At 40.0% G+C, this 23,742-nt stretch overlaps 1 protein-coding gene across 1 annotated transcript in view; it reads right to left on the bottom strand.

Moving 5' to 3' along the window:
* The window catches only part of LOC132123082 (serine/Arginine-related protein 53-like), a 163,726-nt gene that overhangs the window by 74,517 nt on the left and 65,467 nt on the right, over nucleotides 1-23,742 (bottom strand). Inside the window, exon 5 of the mRNA XM_059533624.1 lies at nucleotides 20,030-20,066. Coding sequence (XP_059389607.1) covers nucleotides 20,030-20,066 — 37 coding nt within the window. The remainder of the gene's footprint in view (nucleotides 1-20,029; nucleotides 20,067-23,742) is intronic.

Here is a 23,742-nt window from a genome sequence, read left to right as displayed (position 1 = left end):
AAATACATTTTGGTCCAAAAATAGAAAAACTACGACTTTATTCAACATTGTCTTCTCTTCCATGTCTGTTGTAAGACAGTTCAAAACAAAGCAGTTTGTCATATCCGGTTCGCGAACGAATCATTCGATGTAACTGGATCTTTTTGAACCAGTTCACCAAATCAAACTGAATCGTTTTAAGCGGTTTGCATCTCCAATACGCATTAATCCACAAATGACTTAAGCTGTTAACTTGTTTAATGTGGTTGACACTCCCTCTAAGTTAAAACAAACCAATATCCCGGGGTAATTCATGTACTCAAACAGTACAGTATATGTATACAGTACTGTGCAAAAGTCTTAGGCCACAAGTATTTTCACCAACAAAAATCTTTTGCAGACATTTCCACAGTTCTTCTGGATTGAGTCTGTCTCAGTTTGTTTGGTTTCTTCAGGTTATTCAAGACAGACTGGATGATAATGAGATCAGATCTTTGTGTGGAGCACTGGCTGTTGTCAGACTCCTTGTGCAAACAAAAATCTCACTGGATTATTACATTTAATGGCAAAAATTATGTTTCAAAATGTAATCTGATATTTCCTACTGACACATTACAGCAAAACAGACTTAAAACCATTCTTTGTTGGTGAAAATAATAGTGACCTAAGACTTTTGCACAGTACTATAAATATATATATATATATATATATATATATATATATATATATATATATATTTATATATTTATGGAGTTCTGGCATGAAACTCTAGATGGTGCAGTCAGATAGATCTAGCTCAATCTGACCTGTAGACATCATTGTAACATGGCATCTGATTGGTTCTCTGCTGTATCATTTGCCAATAAACTCGCTGCTAAATATTAAAATACCTGGCTTTTGCTTGCTGTAGCAGTCTGCAGCGCACTTTAGAGCAGCCTAAATCAACATCTAAAATAAGTGAATGCTCTTTTAATCCATATCGATGTGTATATTTGCGTGGTCTGCCTTATTGAATACAAAAAGAGCAACCGTAAACAATTTTAAACTACAGTAGTTACTACAAGTAGTTGTAAGTGTCATGTTAGCAGTTTGCAGTGTATGCAGCAGCAAAATATTAAGCATATTTGCAGCAGCATTAATATGTGTTTATACAGCAAGAGCAAAATGCAGTTTAGAGCTTGTAATCTCACTGAGGACACATTAATAGTAATGAACATGAAAACAGTATAAATGAAATACTGTAAGCATTCTTGTGTATCCATTTCAACTGGGGTTTTCCATATATCTGTGATTTACGTGTTCCCATTGTTCACGTTCATTTTTCCTAAGGTCATTGTTTTCATTGTGATAAGTGCATGTTTGATTTCAGCCAGGGATGGGCAGTATTTGAAATACATGTGAGTTGATTGTAAAATACATTCGACACCACAAGGCGTCATTCACTTGCAGACGGCAAACTTCTGGAGGGCACATGAGATTGAACTAGTGAGTTTAGGTATGTTGGTGCCGTGCCAGTTGTCGTCTTGAAGGCAAGCATCAGTACCTTGAATTTGATGCGAGCGGCTATTGGTAGCTAGTGTAACCTGATGAGGAGAGGAGTAACGTGAGGTTTTTTTGGCTCATTGAAGACAACCCTCGCTGCTGCATTCTGGATCAGTTGCAGAGGCTTGATAGTACATGCAGGAAGGCCCGCCAGGAGAGCATTACAATAGTCCAGTCTGGAGAGAACAAGAGCTTGGACAAGAAGTTGGGTTGCTTGCTCTGACAGGAAGGGTCTAATCTTCTTAATGTTGTATAAGGCAAATCTGCAGGACTGGGTCATTGTAGCAATATGGTCTGTGAAGCTTAACTGATGATCCATCACAAGTCCTAGGTTTCTGGCTGTCCAGGAAGGAGTTATGGTTGACGAACCCAGCTCTATAGAGAAGTAGTGATGAAACGATGGGTTAGCTGGGCCCACCAGAAGTTCTGTCTTCGTAAGGTTAAGCTGAAGGTGATGGTCATTCATCCAGCTAGAAATGTAACTCAGACAGGCTGAAATGCGAGCAGCTACTGTCGGATCATCTGGTTGGAATGAGAAGAAGAGTTGGGTGTCATCAGCGTAGCAGTGATAAGAAAAGCCATGCTTCTGAATGACAGATCCTAATGACGTCATGTAGATGGAGAAGAGAAGTGGTCCAAGTACTGAGCCTTGAGGAACCCCATTAGCAAGTTGTTGTGACTTAGAAACATCATCCCTCCAAGACACACTGAAGGATCTATCAGAGAGGTAGGACTTCAACCACAGGAGTGTAGTTCCAGATATGCCCATCTTTCTGAGTGTGGACAGGAGAATCTGGTGATTTAACGGTGTCAAAAGCAGCAGACAGGTCCAGTAAGATGAGTACCGAGGATTTTGAAGCTGCTCTTGCCAGTCGCAGTGCTTCAGTAACCGAGAGCAGGGCAGTCTCAGTTGAGTGGCCACTTTTGAAGCCAGATTGGTTGCTGTCCAGGAGGTTGTTCTGTACAAGGAGCTTAGAGAGCTGGTTGAACACAGCTTGCTCAAGTGTCTTTGCAATGAATGGAAGAGGGGATACCGGTCTGTAGTTTTCTAGAAGTGCTGGATTTAGAGATGGTTTCTTAAGCAGTGGGCTTACCTGAGCCTGCTTAAATGCTGAGGGAAATGTTCCAGAATGAAGAGAGGAGTTGATAATGTGAGTAAGTGAAGGTTTGACTTGACGCTTGAAGAAGGTGTGTGGGGATTGGACAAGTAGTAGCATGACTGGACAGGATAAGTTTGGAAACATCCATCTCTGAGAATGGAGAGGAGGAGGAGAGAGAGTGTGCATTGGTCATTGTGAAGTTGTCCTCAGTCTGCGGTGTGGAGAATTGGTCACTGATGGTTCTTGTCTAAATAGATTGTTCTATTTGTGTCTTATTTGTCTTATCATATGTATTATGAAAAAAAAATAAAAATTAAAAACTCGGATTAAATGTTTAAATGCAAAATACATTTGATTTTAATAGTATTAATAGTAAATAGTATTTTGCACTTCAAATACATGTACACTGCCCGCCAGAAGCACACGCTTGTCACAGTCATATCAACGATAGTGTTGTGGGAGAAGGGAATTATGAGTTATCACTAGAGATCGACTGATATGAGTTTTTCTATAACCAATGCCGATGCTGATGTTTAGAGGTCAGGGTCAGCCGATGACCGATATGTGCTGCCGATTCTTAGGGCCGATATCTTGAAGTTTTCCCCTTCATTTGCATGTTAAAATGTCACACTAATAATAAGTGGATGCACAACATTTCTAAACTTATCATCATTTATTGAGCACTGACTTGAACCTTCTCTCGAATCTTAATTTTGTGCACTGCACGGTATTAAAATAAAAAAATTATCCAAAGTTAACCAAACAGTAGTATTAAAGTATTAAATATATAAAACAGGTTATAAAAGGTTATATAAAAGTCAATCATTTACATAAAAGTTTTAGAGCATTTATCAAGTAGAATTTTTCAAGTTTGTTGGAACATAAATGTAAACTTAAAGGGTTAGTTCGCCCAATTTGCAAAATTATGTCATTAATAACTTACCCTCATGTTGTTTCAAACCCGTAAGACTTTTTTTATTTTTGGAAAACAGTTTAAGATATTTTGGATTTAGTCCGAGAGCTCTTAGTCCCTCCATTGAAGCTGTGTGTACGGTCTACTGTCCATGTCCAGAAAGGTAAGAAAATCATCATCAAACTAGTCAATGTGACATCAGAGGGTCAGTTGGAATTTTTTGAAGCATCGAAAATACATTTTGGTCCAAAAATAGCAAAAACTACGACTTTATTCAGCATTGTCTTTATTCAGCAAAACAAAGCAGTTTGTCATATCCGGTTCGCGAACGAATCATTCGATGTAAAATTGTTTACGGTTGATCTTTTTGTATTCAATAAGGCAGACCACGCAAATATACACATCGATATGGATTAAAAGAGCATTGTTGTTGATTTAGGCTGCTCTAAAGTGTGCTGCAGACTGCTACAGCAAGCAAAAGCCAGGTATTTTAATATTTAGCAGCGAGTTTATTGGCAAACGATACAGCAGAGAACCAATCAGATGCCATGTTACAATGATGTCTACAGGTCAGATTGAGCTAGATCTATCGGACTGCACCATCTAGAGTATATATATATATATACAGGTCCTTCTCAAAAAATTAGCATATTGTGATAAAGTTCATTATTTTCCATAATGTAATGATAAAAATTAAACTTTCATATATTTTAGATTCATTGCACACCAACTGAAATATTTCAGGTCTCTTATGGTTTTAACATGATGATTTTGGCATACAGCTCATGAAAACCCCAAATTCCTATCTCAAAAAATTAGCATATTTCATCCGACCAATAAAAGAAAAGTGTTTTTAATACAAAAAAAGTCAACCTTCAAATAATTATGTTCAGTTATGCACTCAATACTTGGTAAATGACTGCTTCAATGCGGCGTGGCATGGAGGTAATCAGCCTGTGGCACTGCTGAGGTGTTATGGAGGCCCAGGATGCTTCGATAGCGGCCTTAAGCTCATCCAGAGTGTTGGGTCTTGCGTCTCTCAACTTTCTCTTCACAATATCCCAGAGATTCTCTATGGGGTTCAGGTCAGGAGAGTTGGCAGGCCAATTGAGCACAGTAATACCATGGTCAGTAAACCATTTACCAGTGGTTTTGGCACTGTGAGCAGGTGCCAGGTCGTGCTGAAAAACGAAATCTTCATCTCCATAAAGCTTTTCAGCAGATGGAAGCATGAAGTGCTCCAAAATCTCCTGATAGCTAGCTGCATTGACCCTGCCCTTGATAAAACACAGTGGACCAACACCAGCAGCTGACATGGCACCCCAGACCATCACTGACTGTGGGTACTTGACACTGGACTTCAGGCATTTTGGCATTTCCTTCTCCCCAGTCTTCCTTCAGACTCTGGCACCTTGATTTCCAAATGACATGCAAAATTTGCTTTCATCCGAAAAAAGTACTTTGGACCACTGAGCAACAGTCCAGTGCAGCTGTTTCTGGTTCAAAAGTGGCTTGACCTGGGGAATGCGGCACCTGTAGCCCATTTCCTGCACACGCCTGTGCACGGTGGCTCTGGATGTTTCTACTCCAGACTCAGTCCACTGCTTCCACAGGTCCCCCAAGGTCTGGAATCGGTCCTTCTCCACAATCTTCCTCAGAGTCCAGTCACCTCTTCTCGTTGTGCAGCATTTTTTGCCACACTTTTTCCTTCCCACAGACTTCCCACTGAGGTGCCTTGATACAGCACTCTGGGAACAGCCTGTTCGTTCAGAAATTTCTTTCTGTGTCTTACCCTCTCGCTTGAGGGTGTCAATGATGGCCTTCTGGTCAGCAGTCTTACCAATGATTGCGGTTTTGAGTAATGAACCAGGCTGGGAGTTTTTAAAAGCCTCAGGAATCTTTTGCAGGTGTTTAGAGTTAATCAGTTGATTCAGATGATTAGGTTAATAGCTCATTTAGAGAACCTTTTCATGATATGCTAATTTTTTGAGACAGGAATTTTGGGTTTTCATGAGCTGTATGCCAAAATCATCTGTATTAAAACAATAAAAGACCTGAAATATTTCAGTTGGTGTGCAATGAATCTAAAATATATGAAAGTTAAATTTTTATCACAAATCTGGTCATTGAATCTGACTGGCTGAGAGCTATTCTATCTATTTCTAGTTGCAAATGCGAGGGAAGCGCTCACACTGTGTTTGTATGGGTACACAGGCCTGTAAGTAGTCATTTAACCATATTGTTGAGAAAACTAAAAAAAAAAAGTTGAAGTCTCTGAGGGCAGAATGACCTCTGCTGGTGTCTGTTGTACTGTTAGCTCTCTAGGCTCAGCACATCGGTTTGGTCATGTAGAGAGACTCTTTTTAAACAGACATATTGATTGCAGAGGGTTATGCAAGTAATCTTTTCAATAATTTACTGTGCTTTCATACAGCTGTAGATCAATGCATGCGCTCATAAACTATCCTCTTCTTTCACTCTCTCCTCTTCCATCAGCCATGCTCAATCTGCCCTTTCATCATCTGTTCCCTCTACATCTGTCCATCTCTCTATCCTAATGAAAATGAGTTAATTGCACATTAACCAGCGACAGCAGTTAAAATCAATAAAAATGGTTCATTCTCCAGAAATGGTTATATGACTTACAGGATACTGAACTAAAATAATAAAGCTTAATGAAATAGGCCCATGAGTAGTGAAGGAAATTCTAGTCTGCAAGTAATAATGTTGAACTATTTGCAAATTATATTTTAAACTGTGATGAGTGGGGCCGGCCGAGAGCCGTGGGAACGGAGTGAGGCCGGTGGAGTGATTGGGAAATGAGTGACACCTGCTCCACTCACCGGTCTCGAGTCCCACGGAGGAGATTGGAAGGATACAAAAGAGGAGCGACAACAGTGAAGGACGAGGGAGGAGCAGGCCTGGGTTTTATTTTGTGTTTGGTTTTTGTTTGTGTGCAGCAGTCGTCCGCGAGGGGCTGTCGCGCTGTTTTGTTTTATTTGGTTATTAAAGTTTCGTTTAATTGTCCACCGGTTCCCACCTCCTTCTTCCATGATTATGGAGTTTTTATACCATGACACATACTTTTATGTGTTGTCATAGATTCAGTTCAGTTTGCAATTGGCTTTCATTGGTTAACCCTTTCGAGTCGATTAACGCGTATGCATGGTATGAGTCATTTTCTCCTGATAACCCCGAAAAGAACTTAAATTACACTTTCAATTTTGATCATACAGATAAGAGCAATACATCAATCGAATCTGTAAAAGGTGTACTTTATTTGTATACAGACATTATAACAACAAAACTTTGTGCATTCAAAAAAAAAAAAGATAAACAAGGCGTGCTGTCTGCAGCCTTTGTCTGCGCTGATCTTCATTTAGACACGCATCATTAAAATGAACTGTAACTCAGTGAATACTCAAAGAAGAGACATGAGAGATATATCTATAGAAAGCTTGACATGTCTAATTTTACACTAAACAAGTGCTGCCAAAATCAAATATTCTATGTTAAATTCATATGAAAACAACGCGATGTCCGTTTTTCACGTCTCCCTTCATTATCTTCTAATGTGACCAAGCCCCCGTGCTGAACGCTCTATTCAGATTCTAATGTTTCAAACTGAAGCGCACAGCTTGAATACGCCCACACAACAGAAGACAACGCAGCGAGACTGTTCTTCAGTTTTTATTTGATTTTACTGTTTGCTTCGCGATGAGAGGAATAAGACATAATTCACCCCAAAAAGATGTGATGTGTATTATGGAAGCATATGGGTAGCGATATTCAATTTGGAATGTAATATGCAAAATGACAATGCAATATGTAAAATGGCAATGCATTTCTGTATTTACATTTACATTTTCCAATACATTTGTGCAACGTTTGGGGCAAAATGAAAATGAAAATTAAATTACATAATTTTCATTTGCCATTTCATACACCAGTTTTAATATGTAAAATGAATACTAATTTTAACGCTTTATAAGTTGCAAAATTAAAATGAAAATGTATTACAGAAATGATTAGATATGTTCAAGCAAAAACTGTGGCAAAATTATCATTTAAATGCTATTTTTCTTAAATGCATTACCACTCACAGTCAAGACACTTCGATTGCATTTTCATTCAGTGTCCCGCAATGAATGTAGCAAAATTCAATGTGCACATTGAAAATGCATTCCGTTTTCCGTCCGCCTCCTCCCGCCACGTCAATCACTGCGTGAACAAGGCAGGGCTTGCAGAAGGTCAGAGACTCAATACTCAAGAAGAGGATTCAAGTGAGGGAACATGGACAAGACAGTTGGTCCGTGTACGTTTTGATCATTTCGGTTTATGGCTTCAATATTTCATTCGCACTTGTGGGCGGCACTGAAGCGCTCCTTTCATCTGATTGGCCGAATCGCTCCAGCTTCAGCACAGTCTTTTCATTCTTTCAGGCAGAATAAGAGTCAGTGCGAGTGAAGCACTGAAATGTCTGAAACCACTGCTCACTGTTAATTAGCATAATATTTGAATCCGATGATGCTGGCCACATAATTCGTGCTGCTGCGACTTGCAAGAGACCCCGTTAAATTATTTCTAGGTTATAGTATTGTATAAATATTGTCCCACTGATAAAAACAGTGCAAATAGTTCTGTCTCCTTGGATAACAGTGAAGTGGAAATAAATATAGTTATATTTATGAAATAATATTAAATAGGATTTTTTGGGAAGGTAAGTCTGGCCAGTTATAAGGCAAAACGAGTCAGACGAGTCTGAAGATCTGAGCTGAATTTGGTGAAACATTAAAGTTCTAGTCGGTGTCAATTACTCTCATAATAAATAATAATAATAATGTTACCTGTATTTTTCGGTATGTTGCATCAGTCCAAAAATACGTCAGGACGAGGAAAAAACATATATAAGTCGCATTTATTCAGAACCAAGAGAAAACATTACCGTCTACAGCCGCGAGAGGGCGCTCTGGGGTAGATTCAAGATTCAAGATTTTTATTCGTCACATACAACATACAAAATTATATATAGCATATATAACCAGCAGTGAAATGTGAGTCAGGTCCGCTCCATGGACAGTGCAATTATTAAAGAAAACAACACAGATGAAAATATACATAAATATAGCTATGTAAGAATGAAATAAAAGTAAACAATCAAAATATAAGAATAAAATATAAAAAAGATGTATATTGTAGAATTAAATATAGAACGCAAAATAATGTGCATGAAAGTAAACTGTAGTCTTAAATATTAAGATATACAGGGATGTACAATGTGCATATGTGCATTTTAGTGTAGTCTTAAATATTAAGATACACAGGAATGTACAAGAAGCAAATGTGCAAACAGGGTGACACTGTCAGTATGTCTATGTGAGGTAGTGAATGATGAATATCTTACTGATAAAGTGAACATTAAGTGGAGGCATGAGGATGTTAAGAGGCTGGTTTAGAGTTTAGGAGCCTGATGGCCTTGGGGAAGAAACTCCTCCTGAGTCTCTTGGTTTTTGCCATAAGGCTACGGTAGCGCTTACCAGATGGCAGCAAAGTGAAAAGATGGTTATTGGGATGGGTGGAGTCTTTGATGATTTTAGCAGCTCTACTTCTGCAGCGTTTGAGGTAGATGTCCTGCAGAGAGGGGAGAGCAGACCCTGAAATGCGCTCAGCTAAGCGCACAACTCTCTGCAGGGCTTTGCAGTCTTGACTGGAGCTGTTCCCATACCACACTGAGATGCACTGAGTCAATACATTTTCTATAGCCCCAGAATAGAAAGTTTTCAGGATAGTCCAAGTCAGGTCCTCGGAGATGTTTACACCAAGGTACTTGAAGCTGCTCACCCTCTCCACAGGGGTCCCGCTGATCATAAGGGGTGTATAGGGCTGCTGCTGACTCTTCCTGAAGTCCAAAATGAGCTCTTTAGTTTTGCTCACATTCAGAGAGAGACAGTTGTCCTGGCACCATGATGTTAATTTCTCTACCTCATCCAAGTATGCGGTCTCATTATTGTTGTGAATGAGGCCCAGAACCACAGTATCATCAGCAAATTTGATAATAGATGTGGAGCTGTGCGAAGACATGCAGTCATGTGTGTAGAGAGAGTAGAGCAGGGGACTCAGGACACAGCCCTGTGGGGCTCCTATGTTCAGGGTGATGGAGCTGGAGGTGTACTGGCCTAGTTTCACCACTTGAGGTCTGCCGGTGAGGAAATCAAGAATCCATTTGCAGAGTGAAGAATTCAGGCCGAGGTCTATGAGTTTAGAAGCTAGTTTTAAGGGGACTATAGTATTAAAAGCTGAGCTATAGTCAATAAATAGCAGCCTTACATAGTTCCTGTTATTGCTGTCAATGTGTGTGAGAGAAGAGTGCAGGATGTGAGAGATGGCATCATCAGTGGATCTGTTTAGGCGATAGGCAAACTGAAGAGGGTCCAAAGTATCCGCTATGGAGGAGCAGATGACGTTTTTAACCAGTCCCTCAAAGACCTTCATGACTATTGATGTGAGGGCAACTGGACGATAGTCATTCAGACAAGAGGGTTTATTGTTCTTAGGCACAGGGATGATGACTGATTTTTTTAATGAGGTGGGAACCACGATGTAGCAAGAGACTCATTAAAAATGGATGTAAACAAACCAGCGAGCTGATCAGCGCAGGACCGCAGAACACGGTCAGAAATCCCATCAGGTCCGGCTGCTTTCCTTACATTCACTCGCTTTAGTGCCCTCCGAACCTCGTCCTCCGACACGGTGATCGCATGATGATCGCTGATCTGACTGCTGCTTCCTGACGCGCTTATCGGCAGACTCGCACTGCTCAGATTGCTTTCAAAGCGGCCGTAGAAAGTGTTTAGCTCGTCAGCCAGCGACGGATCTGCTCTCACCTCTGCAGAGGATTTATTTCCAAAGTCACAGATGGTCCTTAGTCCTTGCCACATGCGTCGGGAGTCATTTAGCTGGAAATGTGACTATGCGTTCCCTGTATCTGTGTTTGGCAGCTCTTACTGCGTGCCGGAGAGCCTAGCAAGATACTTTGTACTCGCTCATGTTTCCCGACAGAAGACCGGCATTGTAAGCAGCAGTGCTTTTGTTTACTGTTGCACGGATTGATCTGTCCACCCACGGTTTCTGATTTGAGAATGTCCTTATAGTTATTGTATCCGTAGCTTGTTCGGCTAGCGTATTTACAAAGCTTAATGCTACATCCGTGAACTCGCTGACGTCAGATGAACTTGCACGAAACATGTCCCAGTCTACGTCATCAAGAGCAGCCTGTAACGTTGCTTCTGATTGGGCGGACCATCGCGCCACCCTCTGCACCGGGGGATCTTGAACGAGCCATTGTTTATATTCCGGTGTGAGGAAAATGGCGGCATGGTCCGATTTGCCGAAAGCCGGTACTGAGCAAGCATTGTAGGCATTCTTAAACTGAGTGTAGCAATGATCCAGTGTATTCGGTCCTCTGGTTGGACAGGATACATGTTGATAAAAATTAGGCATAACTTGCCTGAGTTTGGCTTTGTTAAAGTCCCCAGCAATGATAATAGCAGCATCAGGATGTTTGTTGATGTTGCCGCTGAGCACATCGTGAAGCTCAGACAAAGCCAAGCCGGTGTCTGCTTGTGGTGGGATGTAAACAGCAGTTATGATGATCGATGAAAATGCCCGAGGCAGATAGAATGGGTAAATGGATAAATGTTCCAGATGAGGCGAGCAGGAGCACGACAGAGTGGAGATATTCCTGGGGTCACACCATTTCTTGTTAATCATGAAAGGGTAGGATACAGGAGCACTGAGCAGCATAGAGCTAATTTTACTATTTTTATTTCATAAATTTAACAATATTAATTTTTACAATTATTTATTAATGTCACACACACATACCTAGTGCCTTATAACTTAAAAGATGAGAGTGATAAATGTTACAGACATGGAACTGTTCAGTCTATTATTATTTTTATTTCTACTTCACTTTTTTCCAAAGAGACAGAACTATTTGCACTGTATTTATCAGTGGAACAATATTCATACAATACTACAACCTAGAAATAACCTCTAGAAAAGGTCTCAGCAGCACGAATTATGTGCCCAGCTACATCTGATTCAAATATTATGCTAATTAACAGTGAGCGGTGGTTTCAGATATTACAGTGTCAAACTCGCACTGACTCTTATTCTGCCTGAAAGAATGAAAAGACTGAGTTGAAGGTGGAGCGATTCGACCAATCAGATGAAAGCAGCGTTTCAGCTATGCCCACAAGTGCGAATTAAATATTAAAGCCATAAACTGAAATGACACCAACTGTCTTGTCCATGTTCTCTCACTTGAATCCTCTTCTTGAGATTTGAGTCTCTGACCTTCTGCAAGCCCCGCCTTGTTCACACAGTGATTGACGTGGCGGGAGGGGGCGGAGACGTGATCGGCTCGGAATGCATTTTCAATGTGCACATTGAATTTTGCTACATTCATTGCGGGACATTGAATGAAAATGCAATCGAAGTGTCTTGACTGTGAGTGTTAATGCATTTAAGAAAAATAGCAATTAAATGATAATTTTGCCACAGTGTTTGCTTGAACATGTTATACATATCTAATCATTTCTGTAATACATTTTCATTTTAATTTTGCAACTTATAAAGCTTTAAAATTAGTATTCATTTTACATATTAAAACTGGTGTATGAAATGGCAAATGAAAATTATGTAATTTAATTTTCATTTTTATTTTGCACCAAACGTTGCACAAATGTATTGGAAAATACACATTCAAAGTGACACACATTCAGCTGTGTCACCTTGTTAGCCCTTTGTTTAAGCCCGTGTTTTCAGTTCTAGTTGTCCGGTCTTGTCTATGTTGCGTCTGTGGTGTGCTGAAACTAGCCTTTGTTTGAACTGCCTGTGTGTGTTAGATTAAAGACTTTTTGAACCTTTATCTTCATAATTTTTTGTTTATATATAGTTATTATGACAGTCGACCAGACCCCAAAAAACATTACTAGTGGCAAATGTTTAGCTTTTCCTTTTGTGTGTGTTGTGTTATTTATTTTTTTCCTTTGTCCGTCACTATGGACATCCCTGCCATGAGACTGTTGCTTCCTTCAGGAACACATGGAAGAGTTACTAGAGGTGCATCTAAAAAAATTAGAATATCAAGGAAAAGATCTTTAGCTAACTCTCTTATATTCAGAGGTGGGTAGTAACGAGTTACATTTACTTCGTTACATTTACTTGAGTAATTTATTGGGGTAACTAATACTTTTCGGAGTATATTTAAAGATGGGTACTTTATACTCTTACTTGAGTAAATTTTTTGGGAAAAATCTGTACTTTTACTTCGTTACTGTGGGCGACGCTCCTCTCGTTACTTTATCTTAATGCAATAAATGTTATAAATGCTTCAGTTTGATCCAAACACGCCGTCTACTTTTCTCTGGGCAATGAGCGATGCCCATTCGCGAATGATTCATTCTTTTGAGTCAATTCTGTTCAAAGGCTTGATCAAACCGAATGGCTAACGAGTGAATTGGTTCATGAATCAGTTTGAATGAGTCGTTCAGTTCCCTGCCGCGCGTGCTGAGCGACTGAAGTGGTTCACTCGGAGTTGTAACGTTTAAGAACAGAAAGAGCGTTGAAAACGTGGCTGGAACTGCACTGAATTGAAAGCAAATCTGCAAAGGCTATTATTTGCTAGCGATGGAGATCCTTATTAGATGAACACCGCGTGTGCTGTCTACTGTTCAACAGGTAATAACTTGGGCTACATTCGATTACAGTACACGATACCACTCTGACATTAGTTTGTTGTACGTGTGTGGCTTATAACAGAGGGGAGTCAAGTTGAATGCAGCTTCCAAAAGACAAAAAATAGCCGATTAAGATTTTATTAATTTTAATACAATCACACCGGTGCGAGTACGTTCAGCGAGTCATATTATCAGCTGCTAAATTCAGATCTGTGATCGCTTGCTGGCGCTGAGCCAGAGATAGATGTGTTTTTACAGCGCTGCGCATTATAACAAATCACACATGATTCTTTTGAGCTTATTAAAGCATTGGCCAATCAGAGGCGTTCAGATGAGTCATCCTAAAATGCCGGTGCTTCCTTCACTCGCTCGCTGACTGAATACCTCTTTCTGGTGAATTCTCTCGTCAGAAACAACAAAGTGCAGATGTGTGTACGAATCTTTAATTAAGATATTGATTTCACAGTGTTAACAGTTTCAGTGATTTTAATGGGAGTTTCTGAGAGTGATTGAAATCTAGACTGTCAGTGAAAATGATCTTTAATAATGTAAATGTTATTTGCTCTCTTTCTGAACCATGAAAGATTAGTAGCAATATTTATATCACATTAACTTTCAATGTTAAATTCACATTTAATATAATGTTTAATATAAACATAAAAATATGTTATGGCATGACACCTATATCTGTTACTTAAGTAAACAGACAGGGTTTTATAATAAATTACATAAATTGGAGTAAAGGCTGATGAAATATATACATTTATACACGCACACATACATAACATACATTTTATCTATATATCTAAATAAAAATAGGCTCAGTATATATGACCCAAAGTAACTAGTAACTAACTACTTGAGTAGATTTTTTTATCCGATACTCTTTTACTCTTACTCAAGTAACTATTCAAGACTAGTACTTTTACTTGAGTAAATATTTCTAGAAATACTTTTACTTGAGTACAGTTTTTGGGTACTCTACCCACCTCTGCTTATATTCTAGATTCATTGCACACAAACCAGGGTTTTTTTTGGGGGGGGGGGGGGGGGGTTGGTTTGTGGGGGGGGGTTGATGGTTACGAGACACAGCTTAGGAAAATTAAAAATTTTAGTATCTCAAAAAATAGAATATTAAATTTTGAGCTTGATAGGCTTGATTAATTTTGAGCATAAATACTGGGCACATCTTGGGCAGTGTTGGGAAAGTTCACTTTCTACATGAACTAGTTCAAAGTTCAATTCACAAATTTTAAAATGAACTAGTTCAGTTCATAGTTCAAACTACAAAATTTTGAACTTAAGTTCACAGTTCCAAAAATGAACTAGTTCATAGTTCTTTTTTTCCATACGTTGCTGCGAGCTATTATTTTTCAAAATTATTGCCACAGCCCATATAGAATCACAGACAGCAATTATTTTATCAGTTTTAACAATGAAGCTATGCGTCAAATTTCATCTTCATATCCAATTTTGAATCCTTATCCAACCAGGGTTTACATTAGCATTGAGGAGACAGCATTTCCCCATTGTTGCTTTAATGCTTTGTCTCCCATTCTCACCGAACTTGTCATAAACATCATAAAATTCTTTTAAATGATCATAAGCCTTCTTGCTACATGCTGCTGTCGTTTGCTGTTTTTTTTTTTGATGACGCGTCACGCATGCGGCGGACGGCGGTGCGACACTGGTGGCTGGTGTTGCCAGATTGGGTGTTTTTCCGCTACATATTAAGACCCGTTTACGGTGTGTTTTAGCCGGGTTTTCGCCTGGAAGGCTCTATAGAAATCTGGCACCCTATTGAACGAAGTTAACATGAGAGAGCGTGCCGTTCACAGACACCAGAATGAATGAGTTCACAGTAACGTTCATCAGGCAGTAATGCAGCACGTTCAGTTCTCGTTCACCCAAAATATGAACGAGTTCATGAACTATTGTTCAATGAACGCGTTCAGGCACAACACTGATCTTGGGCTAGTTCAGAACATGCAAACACAATTATAGGAAAGACTACTAGACAGTTGTCCAGAAGATAAACATCAACACCCTAGGAGGGTAAGCCACAGAAGGTCATTGCTGAAAGGGCTTGCTGTTCACAGAGTGCTGTATCAAAATATATTCATAGAAAGTTGACTGGAAAGAAAAAATGTGGTAAGAAAAGATGCATAAGAAACAGGGAATACCACAGCCTTGGGAGAATTGTCAGGAAAAGCTGGGTAAGGGGAAATAGTCAATGCAGCCATCTAACAGGAGATTTTGGAGTGCTTCTGCTTCCATCTGCTGACAAGGTTTACGGAGATGCCGATTTCTTTTTCCAGCAGGACTTTAGCACCTGCCCGCAGTGCCAAAACCACTTCCAAGTGGTTTGATGACCAGGATATTACTGTTCTTGATTGGCCAGCCAACTCACCTGACCTGAACCTTACAGAGAATCTATGGGGTATTGAGAAGAGGAAGATAAGTAACATCTGACAAACAATACGGAGGAGCTGAAGGCCGCTATCAAAGCAACCTGGGCTTCAATAACGCCTCAGCAGTGCCACAGGCTGATCGTTGTCACGATACCAAAATTATTTTTTCGATACCGATATCGATATCTAGTCAAGAATTGCGATTTCGATACTTTTCCTGAAAAGGGAAAATACACTCTCAAATATCATTGCTGTGCTTTATTTTAAAACCGGGACAACATTCTAATCATATAACACACTCATAAATGAACATATGAACAGCAGGTATATTAAACATTTGAACAAAATATGAAATATCAAAGTATAAAAAATAAATTAGAGCAATGACATTCAAGGTAAAGAAAGAATAAATTTAGCAGCATTATCTCAGTTATCATAAGAAACATAAGAGTAATAAATCTATCTTGATTCTGAACTTTGAATAAAAATATGAACAGCGATTATATTAAACAATGTTTCTGAACTCAGAAGATTTAATGTCAAAAGATAAACAATATCAATTTAAGCAATGGCATTCAAGTAAAAAAAAAAAAGCAAATAAAATTTAGCAGCAATATCTCAGATATTGTAACTTATTCTGTCAGTTGTGCAATCTTTTCTTTCAGAGGAGAAAACTCAGCCAGTGAGCTTTAATGAGCGTCATCTTTTTCTACCAGTCATGGACCGGCGGCCACAGTATCACTTGTGCTCGCACATGCAGCCTAGTGATGCGCGGGTCGGGTTTTTTTCCAACCCGCGGGTCCCGCTTTTATGAAATGATTTGGCCCGCCCCGCAAAGAAAGTAACATTTCTTTACCCACCGCGACCCGCGCATCTGGGACATCACGGAAGATACGTTTCTACTTAGACCTTCGTATTGTAACCTTATCAAAGAACCTAATAAAATATGAAAGTATATATTCCAAATATTTAATATAGGCTATATGAAATTGCACTAGTGATTGTTCATCCGTGAACGAATCGTTCTCGTTCAGGTAATCCATTGATTCATATTTCTCATTCACTGAAATTCCTCTCTCCACAGCAGCACGCGAGCAAGGCGCTATTAGCAGCGCATGCGCAGCTCGTGAACTGCTCTGTGAATTGTTTCATCCTGTCAAAGAGTTACTCAAGATGTGACGGAGCATGTGATTTGTTGAATAGAGTGAACCCAGATCGAGATCGAGAGATCTTCTCATTCATGGGCGAGTTGAATGAACTGATACATCTCATTATGAACTAAATGAATAAGTATACACCAGGGGTCCCTGGTATACACGGTCAGTGAGCCAAGCATGTAAATCTCAATCAGAAATCAGCAGATACAAAGCGCAGTTATAGGTGCTGTGCAGATACGCTCGTTTTCATATTTAGCATACAGAACATAACTCCACATTTAATCCCCGATTAATGTGAATATTATATATGAACTGTCTGACCAAACAATTAAAATGTTAATTATGCAAGAAAACCTCGTGCTTTGTTCATCTGAACAACTTATTTAAACTATTTAATGCGATCATGCACACGTTTTAGTAATGCAAAATCAGTTTAGTAAAGCCACTAATGCAGCCATCTCGCTGTAGTGCTTTTTTGCTGCTTGCCTGAGGAAAGAAACACAGACGTCCATAGGGAGGCACTGGAAGCGTGCGTTGCACACACCAACATGAAATACGTCTCTTACAAATCTGGAACGCAGTCATTCTTTGAAGTATCGATTCTAATAAATTTAGGAATCGTGACATTTTTAATTTCCGAGAATCGCGATACTTTTGAAGTATCGGTGCATCGTGAAACACTATGCCACACTGCACTGAAGCAGTAATTTGTGCAATAGGAGCTCTACCCAAGTATTGAGTCCATTATTACACCTGCTTTGGAGATCTTGAACATTTCTGTTTTGTAAAACTTTTTTTGATTGATCTTTGAGAAAATATTCAATATTTTTGAGATACTGAATTTGCTGTAAGTCATAACCATCAGAATTAAAACAAAAAACTCTTGAAATATTTCAGTTTGTGAGCAATGAATCTAGAATATTTTTTGTCATGCACCTGTAAACATCACAAATTTAACATTGTACCTGGACAACTGCCTTTGTACCTTCCAGCACACCATCCTGAAACACCCCCAGAGTGCAGTTATCTGGCAAAAGTCCTCAGGAGATCTTTATCGACTTTGTGGAGTGGGTGCTGGCATCCTGCATATCGCCGCTCATGCCGAAACAATCAACAAAGACACCAGCCCCACTCCCAACCCAGAGCCCAGCCAGCCCAAGATGGCTGTGATGTGCATCTGTACGAAACACCGTCCCTGAGCCAGAGTCTCACAAATCTGCCAAGATGTGTGAGCTGGCAACAACATCCATTGTCAGGAGAGTCAAAGTGGAGTACGAGGGTATGGAAAAGAGCCCCACCCACACTCCTGGGGGTTTCTAAGTACTTTAATGAATGACTGTTTTGATTTTGGAGAGGTTGACTGCCTGACCTCCCTGATCCCATCCGAATTAGACTCTATATCTATATCTCCTGAATTGCCTGAGTGCTCACTTATTCCACTCTCTGAAGGTCCTGCCTCCTCTCCTAACATCTGCCTATCCATTTAACCAGTCAGCCCCTCTGTTCCTCATTTGTATCCTCTCAATGTCGTGGATCCACCTCAGGTCTTCCGTTAGCCAACTCCTCCTCGACGCGTAGATTCCCTTGCTCCGCCTCAGTCCGCTTGTCTCAAAGTCCCCATCACCATGGCTCCTCGCTCCAGCAATGCCACCATGAATCGTTGTCCTGTCTGTGGCCTGGATCACCATCTTGCTCCACCTGCTCTTTGTTTTTTTCTCTGCTGATCCAACCATCTCACCCACTCAAAAAGTCGAGTAGCTTGCATTACTGGATATTACTATTGGTCGTTTAAAATTTCTATCGTAAAAGTTTTCTAACACTAAATGTTTCACTACTTACATCTTACCCTGCTTTTCTAGTGACATAAAACTTTACACTATACGCTGGAATGTGCACTCTGCTTCTGTTAACAGTAAACCCTGCCTACTTTGATTTGATTGGCCATCTCAATCATTTTGACATTAACGAGCGCTTTTAGACTGCTGAGGCAGACCAAGCTGATAATCAAATTTTTAAACCTGTGTTTCATCCTAACAACAAACAGAGCGCTGTGTAATGGAGTGCAGCAGATCAGTGAAAAAATTTCAAATATTGGGGAACAATTTAGCCATTTCTAATTATTGGGGGGGGGGGCTTGTCCCTCTCAGTGTCTAAGGTGGTTACTGCCCTGGTTCGCATTATTCAACTGAAATTTGCAATGTAGCAAGTGATCATACAATTTTAAGTTTGACAGTTAATGGTTAATGGACAACAATTTTACCCAAAAATTGAAACTCAAAGTCCTGAATCTGGTTGCTTCAACTTTTTGCGATCACAAAACTTTTGTTATAACCACTAACGTGAGGGTTTCTTAGCAAGAGAGGTTTTGAGAATGAATGAGAGGGAATATGTACTAAAGATTTGATTTGAGAATATAAGCATGATAATTGATAAGGATTAAGGTCAGGTGTGTTGAGTGACCCTTAAATGGCCAGGCCTGTGTTTAATATTCAGAGTATGGAGCTCAGGGAGGTGAGTGTACATTCAGAGTCAGGACCCCGCTGTGACCTCTCTCCATTATTCATCCCGCAGAAAAAAAAGCAAAAATGGAAACCCAGTTCCACTCAGGAGGAGAAAAGTAGCCAGTGCATGGCACTTTGACCCTGGACTAGAAAAGCTGCAGAAAACCCAGGAAATGTTGGACGTTACATCTTTAAACACTCCCTAGGGCTCATTTTAAGGGCCAACAGTGCACCCTACATCCAGAGAGACAGAGGCAGAACGGTAGAAGGCGGAAGACACTGTGATCTCTCCAGATGTGTTCAGAACTAACGTGTGCTTGACATGAATCTTTGAACCGTACAGCAGATATACGTTCAACTGGAAACTGAACAGCTTGGATTAAAACAACACACACTGCATCACCCTACTGACTCAAACATTTAAAAACACACAATTCATCCTTACACGGGGAAGAAATATTTTAACACCACACCTTTTTAGTAAAAAAGACAAAAGCAAAAATAAAAATTGCAAAGGGACAAATGAAAGATGATGACTAATATGAAAACCCAGGCAATAGTGTGAGAGACCTCTGAGTCTGTCTGACAGCTCAAGCTATTCAAAGGCAATTGCTGAACATTCATTCTGGATGCAGTTAACAAAGATTGAGAAAACACTGAAGGGAGAAAGAAGTAGAACTTACCAGATGTTCTAATCCAGCTTTGATGTTTCCTGTTTCCCTGCAACACAAGAACAAATTTGCTCCACTGTAAATAACACAAAGACAGCAAGCGTCTCGTCACCCTGAGCTCCCTCTCATTCCTCCTCCTCTCGTGGATCACCCATAATCACTGTAGTTTTAATTGATTTACTGTATTTATCCATACATGCTCACTGAGTTCCATGAGGGCAAGAGATTTAAAAAGGGCTTTTAGTATATATAAAACAATGACACATTAAAAGAGAAAAGAGTTAGAGAGGAAATCAGAAAGGCCACCAGTTAAAGACAGCTGGACTTTATGGAAATAATGATGCACACAGATGCTGCGTGGGTGTGTTTGCATTAAATAATATAATATATATATATATATATATATATATATATACATACATACACTCACCTAAAGGATTATTAGGAACACCTGTTCAATTTCTCATTTATGCAATTATCTAATCAACCAATCACATGGCAGTTGCTTCAATGGATTTAGGGGTGTGGTCCTGGTCAAGACAATCTCCTGAACTCCAAACTGAATGTCAGAATGGGAAAGAAAGGTGATTTAAGCAATTCTGAGCGTGGCATGGTTGTTGGTGCCAGAAGGGCCGGTCTGAGTATTTCACAATCTGCTCAGTTACTGGGATTTTCACACACAACCATTTCTAGGGTTTACAAAGAATGGTGTGAAAAGGGAAAAACATCCAGTATGCGGCAGTCCTGTGGGCGAAAATGCCTTGATGCTAGAGGTCAGAGGAGAATGGGCCGACTGATTCAAGCTGATAGAAGAACAACTTTGACTGAAATAACCACAGCAAAGCATTTGTGAAGCCACAACACGCACAACCTTGAGGCGGATGGGCTACAATAGCAGAAGACCCCACCGGGTACCACTCATCTCCACTACAAATAGGAAAAAGAGGCTACAATTTGCACAAGCTCACCAAAATTGGACAGTTGAAGACTGGAAAAATGTTGCCTGGTCTGATGAGTCTCGATTTCTGTTGAGACATTCAGATGGTAGAGTCAGAATTTGGGTAAACAGAATGAGAACATGGATCCATCATGCCTTGTTACCACTGTGCAGGCTGCTGGTGATGGTGTAATGGTGTGGGGGATGTTTTCTTGGCACACTTTAGGTCCCTTAGTGTCAATTGGGCATCGTTTAAATGCCACGGCCTACCCGAGCATTGTTTCTGACCATGTCCATCCCTTTATGACCACCATGTACCCATCCTCTGATGGCTACTTACAGCAGTATAATGCACCATGTCACAAAGCTCGAATCATTTCAAATTGGTTTCTTGAACATGACAATGAGTTCACTGTACTAAAATGGCCCCCACAGTCACCAGATCTCAACCCAATAGAGCATTTTAGGGATGTGGTGGAATGGGAGCTTCGTGCCCTGGACGTGTATCCCACAAATCTCCATCAACTGCAAGATGCTATCCTATCAATATGGGCCAACATTTCTAAAGAATGCTTTCAGCACCTTGTTGAATCAATGCCACGTAGAATTAAGGCAGTTCTGGAGGCGAAAGGGGGTCAAACACAGTATTAGTATGTGTTCCTAATAATCCTTTAGGTGAGTGTATATATATATATATATATATTAGTGGTGGGCCGTTATCGATGTTAACGTGCTGCATTAACGTGAGACTCTTATCGGGCGATAAAAAAAATATCGACGTTAATCTATTCTCAAAGTTGGGTTGGGAGCTGGGTCTATACTAGGCGAGCTATGATGACTTTCACCTTGATATTTAGCGTGGATGTATACCTAGCAGAATCTGTAGGGGGCGAGATCGAGTCTTGTGTGTATCCCCACAGTGCGTATACATGTGCTTTTCGTATGTGGTGCAGAAGCAGCACAGACTCATACTCATTGTGCTTTCACACAGGAAGCGTTTGCAGTCCGCTACTCGGTATGTAAACGATCCAGAAACGCACTGACGGACCGCAACCGCGTGAACGCTGGATTCCGCATACGCACTGCAGACGGATTATGTGTGAAACAGGTGTAAGGTTGTGTGCACCTTGTGCAATGTGGAATTTGATTACAGCACTTTGTGATGCATTTTGGAAACAGGAGATGAGCCCTTGGTCTAATGCACCAACTGTCTTGAGAAACCCGTTCTCAAAGACTTAACGTTACTTTTAGTCATTATTTTATTTGGGTAGCACACATATTCTGAATGCCTTAGGCATAATTCAAATGAGGCATTTTAATCTAGATTAATCTAGATTAATTCCAAGATTATAGTGAGATTAATCTAGATTAAAAAAATTAATCTATGCCCACCACTATACACACACACACACACACACACACACACACACACACACACACATATATATACATATATATATATATATATATAATTTTTTACTTTTTGAAGTTGTAAATGAAGCAAAGGTTATTTGAGTATGTTTGACAAGAAAATACTATTTCAGACTTCCTACTAAAAGAATCACAGGAATAAATTACATTTTTATTCCTGTGAAAAATCCAGTTTAGGCATTCAGCAAATTTATTTTGTGTTGGGCAATGGACCTTGTTGGGAAACCAAATACTACATCACCGATCTGGAGCCATCTCCATCCACATTTGTACAAGTGTCTTCAAGTTCCTATGATCGCAAACGCCTGTCTGGTCAGGTTTGGTGAGGCTTAGTTTCTCCAAACTGGCCAAATACAAAAAAGATGGTGATAAATTAAAGATGTTAACAATAAATGTGGGAACAATTCCCATTTTAAAGAGAGTGCATGCAGACGAGGAGTTAATGCGCACGCAGGATTTATACTTTTGCCTGTCTCTGCTTCGCGAGCCTCCACTGACTGCGCACGCACCTTCCCAAACGGACGAGGCTTTTTTCAGTGAACCATGGATGAAACAAAAGTGTCGCAATAGGTTTGTCTAGTGTCTACCCAGGACATATGAACTCTGTGTCAGTATCCCATAAATAAGACAAAGCAGTTTACTGTCAGAGATTTGTCATGTCGTGTAGTGCTGCATCCAGTGTAGCATCACCGATTGATTATAATCAATTCTACAGTACAGGGTTCCTCAATAGGTGGCCAGCGGGCCACATCCGGCCCAAGATAGAAAAATGTTTGGCCCGCGCTAATTTCAGATAAAGTAGCATGAAAATTAAAATGTACACTTGCATCAGATACTGACATTAACTTACATCATGTCTACACTGGATGCGAGTGGCATGGTGCGACGCAACAAATATATATATTGGCCAGTTTGGAGAAACTAAGCATCACCAAACCTGACCAGACAGGCGTTTGCGATCACGGGAACTTGAAGACACTTGTACAAATGTGGATGGAGACGGTGTTCATCTTCAGTTCTCTCTTCACAGCAGTTCAGTCAGTGTACTGTTTAAGTAAATGAATTACTCCGGGATATTGGTTTGTTTGAACTCAGAGGGAGTGTCATCAACATTAAAAAAGTTAACAGCTTAAGTCATTTGTGGATTAATCCGTATTGGAGACGCGAACCGTTTCAAACGATTCAGTTCGATTTGGTGAACTGGTTCAAAAAGATCCGGTTACATCGAATGATTCGTTCACGAACCGGATATCACAAACTGCTTTGTATTGAACTCTCTCTCACAACAGACACGGAAGACAAGACAATGATGAATAAAGTCATAGTTTTTGCTATTTTTGGACCAAAATGTATTTTC

This window comes from Carassius carassius, chromosome 41 (assembly GCF_963082965.1).
Source record: "Carassius carassius chromosome 41, fCarCar2.1, whole genome shotgun sequence".
Classification (NCBI taxonomy): domain Eukaryota; kingdom Metazoa; phylum Chordata; class Actinopteri; order Cypriniformes; family Cyprinidae; genus Carassius; species Carassius carassius.
This window is presented reverse-complemented; position numbering and strand designations above follow the sequence as displayed.